The sequence below is a fragment of the Phascolarctos cinereus genome, unplaced genomic scaffold (genome assembly GCF_003287225.1).
Source record: "Phascolarctos cinereus isolate Bilbo 61053 unplaced genomic scaffold, phaCin_HiC Scaffold_4;HRSCAF=312, whole genome shotgun sequence".
NCBI lineage: Eukaryota > Metazoa > Chordata > Mammalia > Diprotodontia > Phascolarctidae > Phascolarctos > Phascolarctos cinereus.
Window position 1 is genome coordinate 28997192 of NW_027555847.1, and position 15649 is coordinate 29012840.

Consider the following 15649-nt stretch of genomic DNA (forward strand, 5'->3'; position numbering starts at 1 on the left):
ACGTCTTGGAATGTCCCCCATTAGAATGCAAATCCTTGAGGGAAATGATCTTTGAATTTGATCATTGTGTCCCCAGTACTTAGTACAGTTCCTGTGCCTTCCCTTCCCCTACTCTCACTTCCTCTCCTCTCCTCTCTCATCATCCTTCCTTCCCTCTCTCCTGTCCTATCTTCTCCTCTCCTCCACTCCCCAATCCTATCCTCTCTTCTCCCCTCCTCTCCTCTCCAGCTCTTGTCCTCCCTTCTCCTTCCTTCCCTTCTCACCCCTTCCCTCCTATCTTCTCCTCTCCTCCACTCCCCAATCCTATCCTCTCTTCTCCCCTCCTCTCCTCTCCAGCTCTTGTCCTCCCTTCTCCTTCCTTCCCTTCTCACCCCTTCCCTCTCTCTTCTTCTCTTCCACTCCCAACTCCTAACCACTCTTCTTCCCTCCTCTCCTCTCTGCTCTTGTCCTACCCTCTCCTTCCCTCCTCTCCTCTCTTTTCCTTTCTTCTTTCCCTTCTTTTCATTCAGTATAAACACTAAGTAACCCAGTATGAATTCTGAGCCCTGAGTAAATGTGTCAGAAGAGACTCCTTGTCTTGGAGAACTGAAAGACGAGCACATTTCCAGTTTTCCCTACATTGATGACACTGCCTATATTTTGACACACTAAAAAGATGGGGTGGTGGGCTGTGGATCAAGAAAACCTAGGTCCATCCCTCAGCTCTGCTACTTAATTCATCTGTGTGTCTACAGGACATCTTTCCTGTTGTCTTCCTCCCAGTCATTGGTAGAGCTCAGTAACACAGGGGAATGTTGAATTTTGAGAGTTCAAATCCTGCTTCGGGTACTTACTAGCTATGTGACCCTGGGCAAGTCACTTAACATCTCCCAGCCTCAGTTTCCTTATGCATAAAATAAGGATAATATATCATCTACCTCAGAGAGTTGTTGTAAGAACCAAATGAGATAAAGTACTTTGTAAATCATGAAGCATTACATAAATGCTAGCTATTATTTTGTCTTCTTCCACAAATTTATCTTTTTATTTAACATATTTGTATATAGAGACATGTTGTTTCCTCTTATTTCCTCCAAAAGAACACAGCTCCCCAAGGTCAGAGTGTGGGGTTTGTTTGTTTGTTTTTTATCTTTGAATCCCTAGCACCTAGAACAATGCCTGGCACACGTAGGCAGTTAATTAATGCTTGCTAACTGTGTAAGTGATACGTAATCCTGAGCCAATCCTTTGACATCTATGTGCCTCACTCAACTCTGCAGGACTTCAGTAACAGAAACGGAGCCTTCGTGGTAGAATTATATGAAATCTAGCACTGGCCTAGATTGCTTATCCTCTGATTATATGCAACTTGATAGAATTCTCAAGTTGTTTTGGTTCCTTAGCTCATCTCTCCAACAAGGCTATCTGGTTCTCAAGGGCAGTGACCATGTCAGATGTTTGCTCCCCGTTTTCCTCAGTGCCCAGCCCAGTATGGCATGAAAGCTCAGAGCTTTAGTGGAAGAGACAGTCTAATCTAACCCCATCATTTTACTGAAGAAGAATCAGAGAAATCAGGTAACTATTTAAATATTTGGGATGGCCCTGGACAAGCCGCTTAAATTCTGTGGCAGCAGAGTTGAGATTTGAACTGAGGTCCCCTGACTCCAAGACCGGGCTCTTTCTATGACTTTTCTGGGTAGCTGGCAGCTACTCAGTAAATTTTTAACTCTTTTGCTTAAGTGTTTATTTAGTCCTTGACCTGCAATTTCATCAGTGTCAGGAACTCCAGTCTCATAGATTTGCTGGGGGGCACTCAGAGACTAAATGTTGTAGCCAAGGTCATACCCTCAATATGTGTCAAAAGCAGGATTTGAATCCAGATGTTCTGAACTTTAAGGCTGGCCTAGTATTCTTTTTATACTCTCTGAGCATTTCTAGATTTAGATTCAGGAATTTATACCAATGTGTGCCCAAATGTCTACCTTATAGCTCTGCTTACAATTCTGATCAGTTTTATTTGACATTCCTTTGGATAGCCAACATAACTCTGGAACCCAGTGATCCATCCCTCCTGTCAACCAGAACTTTCCTCTGACACTTGTAGGTGCTCAGTAATCTGAACACCTGTGATTTTGCTAGCAAGCTTCCTGTGCTCCCTGGGTGATTACATTAAAAAAAAAAACACCTTTCTGCCACTCTTTCCACATCAGTCAGATGCAAGCGAGACTGATGGGAGTATAAGGGAACACTGTCATTCCATCAACTGATCCTTTGACAAGAAGGATAGAGCTCTTGAGAGCTGCACTGTTTGCAAGTGAGTTGTAGACAAAGACTACTTTTCTGCATGCATTTAAAAAAAATAGGAACTGTTCATTCATCCCTTACAAAGTGGACTTCCCATTCCAACAAGACTTTATTGGTGACTCCAGATTCTTAGTCTATAAAGGCTTTATGAAAGTCTTAAGGAGCAGGGCAGAGCAGGTGTGTCAAACCAAGACTGGATAGCTTTACTTAGTTAGGCCTAAAGCCTCTGTGCACAAAGGGGGAAGAATGGGATTGGCCAGCGCTGGAAGAGTCAATGGACCAAATCCTAAAGGAATTGGAACACTGCCCAGAGGCAAGGTTTTTAATCCTGAAAGGAAGACAAGGTGGCCGAAGTTGTCCCAAATAATAATTGCATCTTTCTCTGGGGAAGCATTAAAAGCTATCATTACAATGCATGGGTATGGGTTTTGAGTTTCTTGAAACAGGAAGAATCATGGGGTACTCAGAGATTATCTCCATTAGCCACTCTTTAATCCCTCAAAGCCTAAATCCTTTATGACCTATGAAAAGAAAGATAACGTGGGGGGAGGAGAGAAAAGGGGAGGAAAGAGGGGAAGAAGATCAAAGTCTGATATGTACAGAACTTTTAGGCATAAGTATCCCCCCCACCCCAAATAAAACCAACTTATTGAATCATGCCCATAGTGGAAAACTGCCGCCTTTCCTCCCAATTCAACCCACTAAATAATTAGATACAACCATTCAGAGGAAGACAACAGAATGAATAAGAAACCATTTCTTTAAAAGGTAATTGCATAAAGGTGGTGCAGTGAATAGAGTGCCCCTGCCTGGAGTCAGGACTCATCTCTGTGAGCTCAAATCCGGCCTCGAACACTTACTAACTGTGTGACCCTGGGCAAGTTGCTTAACCCTGCTTGCCTTAGCTTCCTTATCAGTAAAATGAGCTGGAAAAAAATGGCAGACCACTCAAGTATCTTTCTCAAGAAAACCCCAAATAGGGTTACAAAGAGTTAAACATGACAGCAATGACTTCACAACAAGCATAATAATACGTAAATTCCTACTGTCTTTACACAGGGTCAGAGAATAGCCAGGATCACTATATTTTCCATTAAGCCCGCCTCCCCCCTCCATGAAATAAAGCTGTTTCTTGGAGTTTCACTTTATCATTTACTTTTGGTGAGAAAAAGAGAGAGAGAGAGAGAGACAGAGACACATACAGAGAGAGAGAGAGAGAAAGAGAGAGAGAGAGAGAGAGAGAGAGAGAGAGAGAGAGAGAGAGAGAGAGAGAGAGAGAGAGAGAGAGAGAGAGAGAGAGAGAGAGAATTCCCCAAGGCCCATTTCCCTTTGCTGGTTTTAAAGATTCTTGCTAATTTACCTGTTCATCATGCCAATCATATTAGGTACACTAGCATTTACCTCCTAATCCAGGGTAATAATCTTCCCCCAGCTCCACAGCCAGCTATGTCATTTTGAGAGTGCATTCATCTTGGAAGATAGCAAGGAAGAAAATTGCTTTCATTTCAAACTCTCCTTCTTGAAAAGTTTCCCTCTCTGCTTAATTTCCCCACAGATCAGAGCTGTCAGTCTCTTGGAGGATCTATCATAATCACAGTCCCAATGTCCCCCCTGTGGACCATCAGACTGTAACACTCATCGTATAGCAGAAAGGTTGCTACTCCACAGGAGTGACATCCCTAAAGTCATTGCAACTTAATAGGTGCATGTAAACCCTATCACGTGGCCAGACATCAGCTCCCACAATTCTGCTTTTATAGTTTGTCTAAATCAAATCAAAATGCACCAGTGTGATTGCCTGGAGACCACAGCAATACTCTAATGATGCCTTAAGTCGGTTTCCCCCAGACTCCACTCACTAGAGTGAAGCCGAGGAAGCAGAGAAATGTCTTTGTAAATACTTACTGCTCCCCAGGGTCCGGTTCTCCACTGATTGCCACCAAGTACATGGGTGCGGCTGGGGTCAGTGCTTCTGGAGCGATAGTCCTTATTTTGGAAGGGGTGTTGGGGTATGTCCCGGTCGTGGTTCTGGCGTGGGCAGGGTGACATGGAGCAGTCCTGTTCTGTTTCTGGGATATCATCCACGTCGCACTCACTCTGGTCAACTACCTGGTTGCTGTAGTTGACGCATACCACCTGCCGAGTTGTCCTACCCTGTCCACAGGACACGGAGCACTGTGACGGACATTCAGAAAGGAAACATGGCCGTCATACGGTCATACATAGAAGAAAAAAATGTGCATTTTGTGAAGATGGCAGAAAGGTACTGTATGTACAAAAACATCAGCATGATGGTAGTGGGAGGGAAATCACAAAATAAATCCAACTATTATAATCCAGCTTTTGTTAAATGAAACATCATTTTGATGCCACCACTACCACCTCTGCCCAAATCCAATCACCCCAGCCCCAAATCAATCATTCCCTTGCTTACAGGGCTCCAATCCAAGGCCTTCCACTGCCCACAAGGGGTCACGGCACACACTTCCTTTGCTGATGGCCTAGGGAGGGTAGAACAGGCTTCCTCATCTGCCACTGAGCCCTCATCATCCCTACAGCTGACATATCTCATCCGGGTTCCTTTTCCACATGTTGCCGAGCACTGGGGTTGACAGACATGAAGATGTGTTATGGAAACTGTCTCACTGGGCAGTGGCCCAGTTTTAATAATCACATCTAAAAAAAAATTCCCATCCATCACTCTTTACTCATCTTCTCTCCCCTGCCCCCAACCTCTTCATTCATTCAATTCCTTACTGGAGTCCAAGATCCAAATCTCCACTGGGTTCTTTGAACGTTAGTGCTTCTTCTTGCTTCTGGTGCAGCAGGTTGGCAAGGTACTAATTCACAGTCCTGCCCAAGAAATGAGCAAATGTAAGTCTGAGTGGCTATATTATAGAAACATGTGGAGGAAAGGAATCTTGGAAAGTCTTAAGTCTTCCACTAACACCTCGTGTGACTTTCGACCGGGCCCTTCACACACATCCAGGATTTCAGAATTGAGATGTGCCTTTGTGACCATCCAGTCCCTACCTGAATGAGAATCCCCTCTATAAGATGCCAGATAATTCCTTAAATCTCTCCTTCTAAAAAGGAGGACTCTATCTGATGACCTCCCAAGGCAGTCCATGCCACTTTTGGACAGCTCCAATTGCTAACAAGTTTTCCTTGACATCAAGTTTCAATCTGCCTCTTCTGCCCTGTTTCAGTCCTGAGGAGCCAAACAAAACAAGGCAAATTCTGTTGCCATATGATGGCCCATCAAATATTGGAAGGCTGCACTCATGCCTCTATGCCTCTAGTCATCTCTTCTGTGGGCTCACCATCCCTCATTCCTTCAGGGACTCAAGATCCTGTACTATTTTTGCTACCCAGCTCTAGATATTCCATAGCTGCTCAATGTTCTTCCATACTTGAGCACAATAATCTAGCTATAGATAACCATGGCAGAATGCCAAGGGACTGCTACCTCTTTATTCCTAGATACTAGGCTTCTCATAAGGTTGCCATAGCTCTGGGGGCTGCCATATCATGCTGTTGACACTTGATGAGTTTATAATGCACTTAAACTCCCACAATTTTTTTCCAGCTAAATGCTACATGACCATTCCTTGATTGCATTGAACTTGTGAGTTCAATTTTTTGAACCTGAGGCTATGACTTTTTACATTTATCCTTTTATCCTCACTAAATTTCATCATATTGGACTGTCCCAATGTTCTAGCCTTTCAAGACATTTTTGAACCCTGAGTCTTTCATCCATTATGTTAGCTAGTCTTCCCAGCTTTATGTCGTCTTTTGAATTTGGTAAGAAAGTGACCGATAAGAATGTTAAATAGCACAGGGTCAAGTGCCTGGGACATTCCACTAGAGAGTATCTTCCAGGTAATATCATTAATGAATGACTGTTCTTCAGTTAAAGTCATTCAACCAGTCCTAGTTCAACTTAACTGTACTATTATCTATCTCACCTATCTCTGTATTTTCTACTAGAATAGCATGAAATATTTTATCCAATTCATTGTCAAAATCTAGGTAAATCAAAGTCACTTCACTGAACTTCAGGTCTCCTTTTAAAGAAATGAAAGGGCTCATATATCTAAGTTTTCTTCTGGATCTAAAATTCTGCTACTCTGTTGGTTAATGAGAAATCAGATGGTGATTTCCTCCAACCACTAAATGAGAACATGCTAATACTTTTCCACAATCATTTTAGTTTAAGACAGGTGTTAGCTATTATTGTTATAATGGGCTGTCTCTGGGTCCTGGACTCAAATAAGGGAGCTTTTATCCTATCTTGCCCATTCCCAGGCCTGCCACGACACTTTCTAGCCTCTCTGTGTCATATGTATGCCCTCACCAACTCTTTTAACTCTAGCTCCATTATATGATTAAAAGGCGAGCTTCTTGAGGGCAGAGACTGTCTTATTTTTGCATTCCTGGTGCTTAGCACAGTGACTGGCACATAGTAAGTACTTAGTAAATGCTTTTTTTCATTTATCCATTCATTTTATGCACTTCTGTGCTCAACGTCAGAACAGGAAATCTCACTATCAATAGCATACAAAAGAGTTGAGCATATAAAGGGTCTTTACGCCAGGGGAAAGCCAAAGACAAAATGGGAACCTCATGTTGGAAGGAACCATCCTCAACCCTGAACTGAATCCAAATACTGTGCCACAGAAAGAATCAGCTTTTGAAATATGTTTACAATTTTATGTTATTTGGAATTAATAAAATTTGGTATGTTTAAAGTTTTAATAAAGAAAAAAGGAAGCTTGACATACTGGGTAATAATATACTCACGAGATAATTTTATGTTAAGCCAAAGCCCCAACAGCCGGTGTCCATAACAGAAAATTAATTAGAATTTTGTTAACACTTCTATTGGCCATGGTAATCATTTGTGTTAAGTTAAGTGAGTCTGTGGGCATAGATGGCTATCAAAAAATGAATTCATCTGAATTTCCCCATGGACTTAACAGTTCACACGAGGGACCCAAACTACATGTACTGGGGTATCCCAATACTTATATATGGGGAATAAGTGAACATACATTTCGTAATAGAAATGTAAAGAAGACTCTAATTTGTAGGATTATTTTCCCCCTATTTCATTTAACCAGAAAATATGCTCTTATGTACTACATCATGTAGTATGGAATGAACATGCGTTTCCCCTAAATATTTTTTTTTCTAAAAAATTAGCGACTGTGACAAATCAACACACACACACACACACACACACACACACACACACACACACACACAACACACGCACACAGAAACACACGCACAATTTGTGATTTCCAGTGTTTGGAAGCCCCAGGGTGAGGCTTTCCTCTACACAGAATACCACTTCTACATGACTCTGTAAGTAAGTCCTGGGGAGTGAGTTGCCTGAAGTACAGTGAAATTAAGAAACTCAGTTTGAGAACTTTAACTATTAAGTGTCTCAGGCAGGATCTGAACCTATGTCTTCTTGACTCCAAAAGTACCACTCTCCACCAGAGATGTCAAACATGGGCTACTTGAATCAGATAAAAACGTAATTGGGAAATATTTGACAATGTAAACAAACATACAATGGAAGCCAGATAATGTTAATATGTGGTTTTCTAAGTCAACATGAAGCCTGTGGGTTAGTAGACACCACTGTTTCTGCTTGAGTTCCAACACCGCTGCTGTAGACATTATGTCATGCTGCCTCTTCATAATACTAACTCATCCAGAATAAGGCTGTAACATCAAAATAATAGAACCTGAAACAAATTAATATTTCACTGGGTCTCAGCTCCTGGCCCCAGTCTCCTGGCAACTGAGCCAAGTATCCAGATGTGCTGAGCTGGCCACAGACTCCGCCTAAGCAAACTCGAGGGAGGGGGAGGACTGTGATGGGATGGCCTGCTGTTCGAATCCCAATATCCACAAACGAGCCCCATGCAGCCTCACTAAAATGCCTTCTTACCAGGGTATCTGTTGGTCGGGTTGCTGCGTTGCACTCATTGTCATCCACCATAGACAGATAAGCTCCAAGGACGCATTTGACAGCTCGCATCTGGTAGCCTTGACCACAAGTCACACTGCACTGGAGAAAAAAAAACCCAAGGGCATAGAGACCTCAGCCAAGGCTCTCTCCCCAACCTCCTCCACAAAACAAAAAAAAAAGGGGGCAGGGACCTGCAACTCCAGGAGGTCAAGGGGCTAGCACCTGTGCAAACAAGGCAAGACTAGGTGACTCTGGATCACTGGAGACAGAAATAACCCAGAACTCAACCAGGTAAAAGAATCAACTCCAAGGCTGTGAAGCAAGGCAGAGCTGGTCTGATAAAGACAGGACGTAAAAGAAATCTCCTTGTTGTGATGGACACACACTCAAAAAATGTGACAGCATTGCATAGTGCTCTGCCCTTCAACCTGGCTCCCCAAATGTCATATATGGACAGAGGAGGCATTGGGAAATTATTCAATGACTCTCCTTTTCTACTCAGTCTTGCTCGGGCGTTCAAAGCCTTTTCTAATATAGAATATCCAAAAAGAGGGATGTATTTGGGAAAATGGTTCCTAGAACTAGTCTAGAGAAGGATGAGGGGGGTTGGGTTAGACCCTTCTCCAGTTCTAGGTCTATGATCTTAGGAATAGATGGTTGTGATGGTGTTGAGTAAGGCAAGGTGGGAGAGAAGATGTACTTCTTGAGGGATTTCCTAAGAAGCATTTCTAGCCTTCTTTCCTCTGCCTCACGGCATCCTCTCTTTAAGACACTGTTTAAGCACCATCTTCTGCATGAGCCTTTCCTGATCCTGCCCATTCCTCCCTTCCAAAGTAGCCTGTACTTAATGACTTTGCAGATATTTGTCTTTGTTAAATTGTGTTGTGAGTATTTTTGGGTACATTTGTCTCACATTGGAAGGTAAGCTTCTTGTGATTAAAGATTGTTTTGTTCTTGACGCTTATACCTCCAGCGCCTATGGCACAGTGCCTGGCACACGACAGGCTCTTAATAAATACATGTTGACTGAACATGAACATTCAATAACTAAATGCAGTTATTGCTACTTAATCTGTGGCAAGTGTGATTCTACCTAATGATGCTAAGTACGATGACAAGCATCCCCAGTGCCTGAATGAAGGTGACATTAAAGGAAAGAGCTGTTCTTCAGGAATTGTCGCCTGCCTGGCGATAGTCAGATGGTCTACATCATCTCTCAAGGTCCTTTAGCCAGAGACACAGAGAAACACTAGGTGATGTCCCAATCAGATTTAAATGTAATTGGAGATGTTTACCAAAATAAATAAAAATACAATACAACTTAGATAATGTGAATTTGTGGTTTTCTAATTATGTATGCAGGCACAGGGATCTGTTTCTATTGGAACTTGACACCAATGCCTTAGAAGATAACAATTCATACTGTGGGTGGGAGTATGGGAAGAGAATTAATCCTTTCCTCAAGTTCAAATATCCCACTTCCCATACAACCTGCCCAGTCTTGGAGTATACTTTAAAAAAAAATTATATAGTACACAAAGCACAGGTTATTTATTTTAATTAAGCTGCTGCAATGAACAGTGAATGTATAATTGGCCCATCTCCAATTCAATCCAAGTCAACAACCATTTATTCAGCACCTATTATAATAAGATTAAATTCATTCATTCTTTTTTTTTTTTTAAACTGAGGACTAGGACTTCAGCACACACAGTTGGGCTTTTAAGGCTCATAATCACTGTGCGTTTATATACAAATAAACCCCACTGTAGTCCTGTCTGTACTGGCAGAATTCTGAGTCATCATCATATACCTGGAACTTAAATGTTTCAATGACTTTTCCTAGTAAGGACACCTGCAGATCGAAAAACCAGGACAGAGTTTTCTTCTGGGCAACCTTTGGGGCATATTCTCCCCCTGACCTCCATGAGGCTCCACCCAGCACTCATGTGAAGCCTCCCTCTGAATCTTTTCCACTTTTGACAGGTATTGAGTGTAGCAGATGATTTGAGGGGGCCCAGTTTTTAAATTCCATCATTTGGTGGAAATTCTGCTTTGCAAAATCCCTCCATTGAACCCGATTGGCAGCTCATTTATAACTTGAGGTGTCAGAGGGTTTCTGGGGGCACGGAGGGTTTCCAGAATTTGCCCAGGGTGACACAGCCAGCATGTGTCAAAGACAGCCCTTGAATCCAGATCTCCTAAGATCTTCTAGTAACTGTGGGTCAATGCTTGTTCCTGACTGTTTGTCTTTACTGGGTTTTGTTGCATATCTGCAACTTCATCACGGTAAGGGAGTTACAGGCATGGAAATTCCTTCCCCTGGGGCAAATTCATTTGTAAAAGAGCTGCCTATGGCACTTAGAAATTAAGTGACTTGCCCAGGATAACCCATCTCCCTGACTCTAAGGCCAGCCTTCCTCCCCACCACCCCAAGCTGCTTCTCGTAGTGACATGCCATATTATATTTGTAACACACATACTCTAAGAAAGCCTCAGCCAAGAATGACCTCTAGTATTAATCCGGCTGACTGCTTATGGGCTCTGGCTGGCTTTGCAAGCCCCAGGACGGACGTGTGCAACGAGGACCACAAAAGAAACAGCAGCACAGAGAACAAGGCAAAATGATTTTGCCAATTAAATTAGGTCTGCCTGACTGCTGACCAGTTCCAGTCCATGCATGGCATGCTGGGGACATGTTTAATCCCCTCCAATGGCACGTCCCCTCTCAGCTTCCGTCCAGAGAGAAAAGAACATAGTCGAGAACCTTGTCATTTAAAATACCTGTCCCCACGGCCCTACTTGCCAGGATGCACATTCCTGCTGTTGACAGGTCTGCACCGAGTCGGGCTTGGTGGCGAGGTCACAGAGTCGATCATTCAACCGTTCCTCGCCAAACTGACACCAGACCTGGCGGTGCTTATGCCCCTTTCCACAAGTGACCAAGCACTGCAAGGGAGAAACAGAAAACAGGATGTATTCAAGGCAAGGTATTCCTGGACGAGGATGTGGGGGTAGGGGTGGGGGTGGGGAGACTTGATCCCTTCCTAAGTCCAAGCGTCCCTCCCCACACAGCCTGCCCAGTGTTGGAGTGCGCTTAAAAACATAAATTATATAGGACATAAAGTAGAGCTTGTTTGTTTTAATTAAACTGCTGTAATGTCCAGTGAATGAATAATGGGTCCATAGCCAACACAACCCAAACCAACAACCATTTATTAAGCATCAATTTATGTGCAGGTCACTGTGCTAGGCACTGGGAAATACAAAGACAAAATGACTAACAGCCCTGCCTTCAAAGATCTTAGAATGAAATTTGTACTTACAGAAAAAATGACCATTTAGGAGTGAAAGCTATGTATTTAAATTTTTATCCAGTAAATTCTTGCCTTTATGTGGTATTTCTACCAGAAAGAAGATTAGGTGATTCTAATTTAGTGGTCTAACAACACAGAAGCACAGAGAGGAAGGGACCTCTAGGGCCAGCCAGGCCACCATGTCTCTCAACAAGAAGCATCATTCCAACAAGTGTCTGGCTGGTGGTGGCCTTGAAGACCTCCCATGAGGGGGAACCCACCATGCCCCAGAGCATCCCATTTGACTCTTGGAAAGTTGAGTTGTTATGAAGTTATTCCTTATATCAAGCATAAATCTCCCTATCTGTACTTCCACTAACTGCTCTCTGCCTCAGTTTCCTCACCAGTAAAATGAGGGGTTTGGACTCAGTGGCTTTTAATGTCCCTCCAAACTCTAAATATATGACTCTAGCATATGATGATGAGAAGTTCTTGACTTTTTTTTCCCCACTATGGAATACTTTGGCCATCTGATGACACTGATGGAGCCCTTCTCAGAATAATCTTTTTATATTATACGTATAAAGTAAAATACCTCAGATTAGAATGGAAACTAATTATACATTTTGTCAAAATAAGTTTGGAGACCCAAGGTTAAGAACGTCTATCTGCATCAGCTAGTTGCTCGGGTGAGAAAGGGGAAAAAGATAAAGGAGTGTTGTAGTGGGGTGTCTGATTAGTCAGTCAGACAAAGGAAAGTTTCGAGCACTGACCCCGTCTATGCTTCACTTTACATCTGGGCCACAGTCTACTCTTCTGATGTTGTTGTTCGTCCTTTGTTTTGAGGAAGCCCAATGACATCAAGAATGAGTAGTATCTTGACTTGCACATAAATTGGATTTAGGTGAGAGCTAGGCAAATCACCAGCCTCACTCTCTCTTCCAGGGTCATCAGAGTCTGGTGACAAGACCAAAATCAAGGGGCAGCTAGGTGGCACAGTGGATAGAGCACCGGCCCTGGATTCAGGAGGACCTGAGTTCAAATCGGGCCTCAGACACATAACACTCACTAGCTGTGTGACCCTGGGCAAGTCACTTCACCCCATTGCCTAGCCAAAAATTAAAAAAAAGAAAAAAGAAAAAAAAAGGACAAAAATCAAGATGACCGTCAACAGCCTGGATGCCATGGAGAGCGTTGGCCACCTTGATTCTCATGTACACTCCAGATGACAGAGTATGCCCCGGCTCCAGAACTCTCTCTGTGGGATTCATACGGTTTTGATTAATGAGCACCTCATGTGGACAACTGTATCTAGCGGGTCCTAGCCATGCTTCACTTTTTAACCCAGTCTTCTTTTTGTCTGCCAAAACTCAAACTCCATCACCCTAAGCTCTGCAGCCCTAATCAAGTCGATATTTCCATTATTCCTGGAAAGGTGTGTCAATCTACACTCCAATGGCTCTACTCATCCTCCTATTGACTTCCCACACCCAAACACCCCTTCCTGGCCCCCAGTGCCTCCTCATATTATAACGTATAGTGTTATATTATTATGCATAGTGTTATATATTATAATGTATAGTGTTATTTCCTCATATTATAATGAAACTTCTCTGAACAGAGATTATCTCACTTTTGTACTTGTATTCCCAGGATGTAGCATGGTACATGGCACACAGTAAATGCTAATTGTTTCATTCATTCATTCATTCATCCATTCATTCATCCACAGCCTACCTCTGACCAGTCTCCTGATTTCCACTGTGGACAAAGGAACTCATTACATCTCTGGACAGTGAGCTTCTCTTGGTGTCTGCATTTACTATCATCCAGGACATCATTGTGAGGGCTTATACAGATAGCTCTTCTTCTCTGTGTTCCACCATCACAGCTCTTGGAGCACTTAAAGAAAACAGAAATAGAAAATGAAGGCCTTTCTCTCTGAGTTCTCCAGCGAGTTGTAACTTTTGGCCAACCTTTGCTGAAAAATAGTCTATTGTAGGGAATAAAAATAATAAACGTGAGAAGTAGCCTGGTCAAGTGGATATAGCCAGATCTGGACTGGAGTCCCACCTGACATATATATTGGCTATGTGACCCTGGACAAATCACTTGACCAGGCAGCTCTCTCTCAAAGCTGTAGAGAAGAGACTGACTCGCTTTGGTGGAGAGAGTTTCCTCACTTGGAAGTTTCTTATAGAGGTCTGGTCTCTCTTGTCCTACTGTAAAAATAGTTGATTATAGTTTTTAAAATGCAGGCAACAAATGGGTCTTTGGCCTGTCTCTTGTTCCCAAAGTCTGAGCACTAGGGCAGTCTATTTATCACATTAAAGATGATTTCAACATTAGAACTAGGTTGCCAAGAAAAAAAGTCACACTAAACTGTGAAGGGCTGCAAAGCAAGGAACATTAAATAAAAAGAATAGTGTATATAACAAGGTAAATTTAGCAAATGTTAGAAATAAGGTCCATGTAATGACCTATCTTGGCAGGGGGCTACAGAGGAAAGAACAATGGCTTTGGAGTCAAAGGACCTGGAGTCAAATTCAGGGTCAAATCCAAACTTCCTCCAAGATACTGATTGATTGATTGGTCAATTGGTCAACTGATCAATTTCTCTCTCTGGCCTTCAGTTTCCACATGTATAAGAACCAAGGCTATTAGATTGGATGATCTCTACGGACCCTTCCAGTTCTAAAATCTATGGTCCTACGACATTTCCAGAGGACTGGTGATGAACACACCCCCCTTCTCTCTCTCTCTCTCTCTCTCTCTCTCTCTCTCTCTCTCTCTCTCTCTCTTGAGAGAGAGAGAGGAGAGGAGGTGTGCTACAAGTGTGAAATGCTGCATACACTATCAGACAGGGTCAATTGGTTTTGCTTCATTGCTTCTATTTGTTACAAGGGAGGATTCTGGTGGGGAAAGCTGATATTAGAAATAATTATTACATATGCATATACACAGAGCAGTGTACTAGTAAGTGTTTAACAAGTGGCTCTCCAAAACATAAGATGTTCTTTTAAGTTTCGTCTGCATTAACATTTTCTCTATCACTTTCTTAAGTCTAGACGACCAATAAAACAATAAGTGAAGCCCTAATTTTGTAGAGCTTACTGGATTTCCAAAGTGTAAATCCTCATAATGAAAATTTAACAATCAGCTCTCAAAAGTCAGCTCTGGCTGGCTCCAATACATGGAATCGTGTGTGTGTGTGTGTGTGTGTGTGTGTGTGTGTGTGTGTGTTGTGTGTGTGTAAATGAAAAAAAAGATTTCAATTTTTAAATGTGAAGCCAGGAATGGACAAAAGTAGAGAAGTGATTTTTTTAAATGAAAAAAATGTATATTCTCATGATTAGAACTGACTTACTTCTGTCCAGTCTGTATACCGCCAACCTCCTGTGTTACATTCTCCAGAGCATTTTTCCCGGTTGCTTGGTTTGGGGTGGCTGCTGCAGAAACTGTCATCCACTTTCTCCGTCTTCCCCTCAGGCCTATTGTACTTGGCACAGTAGATATCTAGAGTGCGGTAACCCAATCCACACTGGGCGCTACATTCGCTCTTGCCAGCAATGTGCCATCTATCCAGGAAAGAACAGGGCAGGAGAAACAAATGACTCTTTTCTTGATGGGGAGGTTCATTTGCAGGAAAAGCTGACATTTGTGGCACGCAAATAATAATGGACAAAATGTTGTGACAGAGCTGCCAAAATCCAATTCCGAACCACCTTCTCCTTTGGATTCTTCACAGCTGCCAAAGTACATGGAGAAAACATGGTGGTCGGTTGCCAGACCTTATCTCCTTAGCAACCTAGTGAGGCCGTGTGTCTCAATGGAAAGAGTATTTAATATGGGACTCAGTGGCTCTGGCTAGATCACTCTCCAAGGATCTTTTGGTTCCACCGGTACCTCCAGGCAGGTCATTTAATCTCGCCTCCATTTCCTTAGCTATAAGAGAAGCACTTCACATGCATCACATCACCTCATTTGATCCTCATAACAACCACTGGAAGCAAGTGCTATGATTACCTCACTTTACAGATAAGAAAATCAAGGTTGAGCACAGATTTGACCAGGGTCCCAC

At 42.7% G+C, this 15649-nt stretch overlaps 1 protein-coding gene across 1 annotated transcript in view; it reads right to left on the bottom strand.

The window, feature by feature from the left end:
- Positions 1-15649, bottom strand: part of ADAMTS9 (ADAM metallopeptidase with thrombospondin type 1 motif 9) — a 191988-nt gene that overhangs the window by 86225 nt on the left and 90114 nt on the right. The window contains 7 exon segments of the mRNA XM_020978321.2: positions 4189-4458; positions 4718-4885; positions 5041-5136; positions 8252-8371; positions 11057-11221; positions 13306-13470; positions 14936-15146. Of these exon segments, the coding sequence (XP_020833980.1) occupies positions 4189-4458; positions 4718-4885; positions 5041-5136; positions 8252-8371; positions 11057-11221; positions 13306-13470; positions 14936-15146 (1195 nt within the window).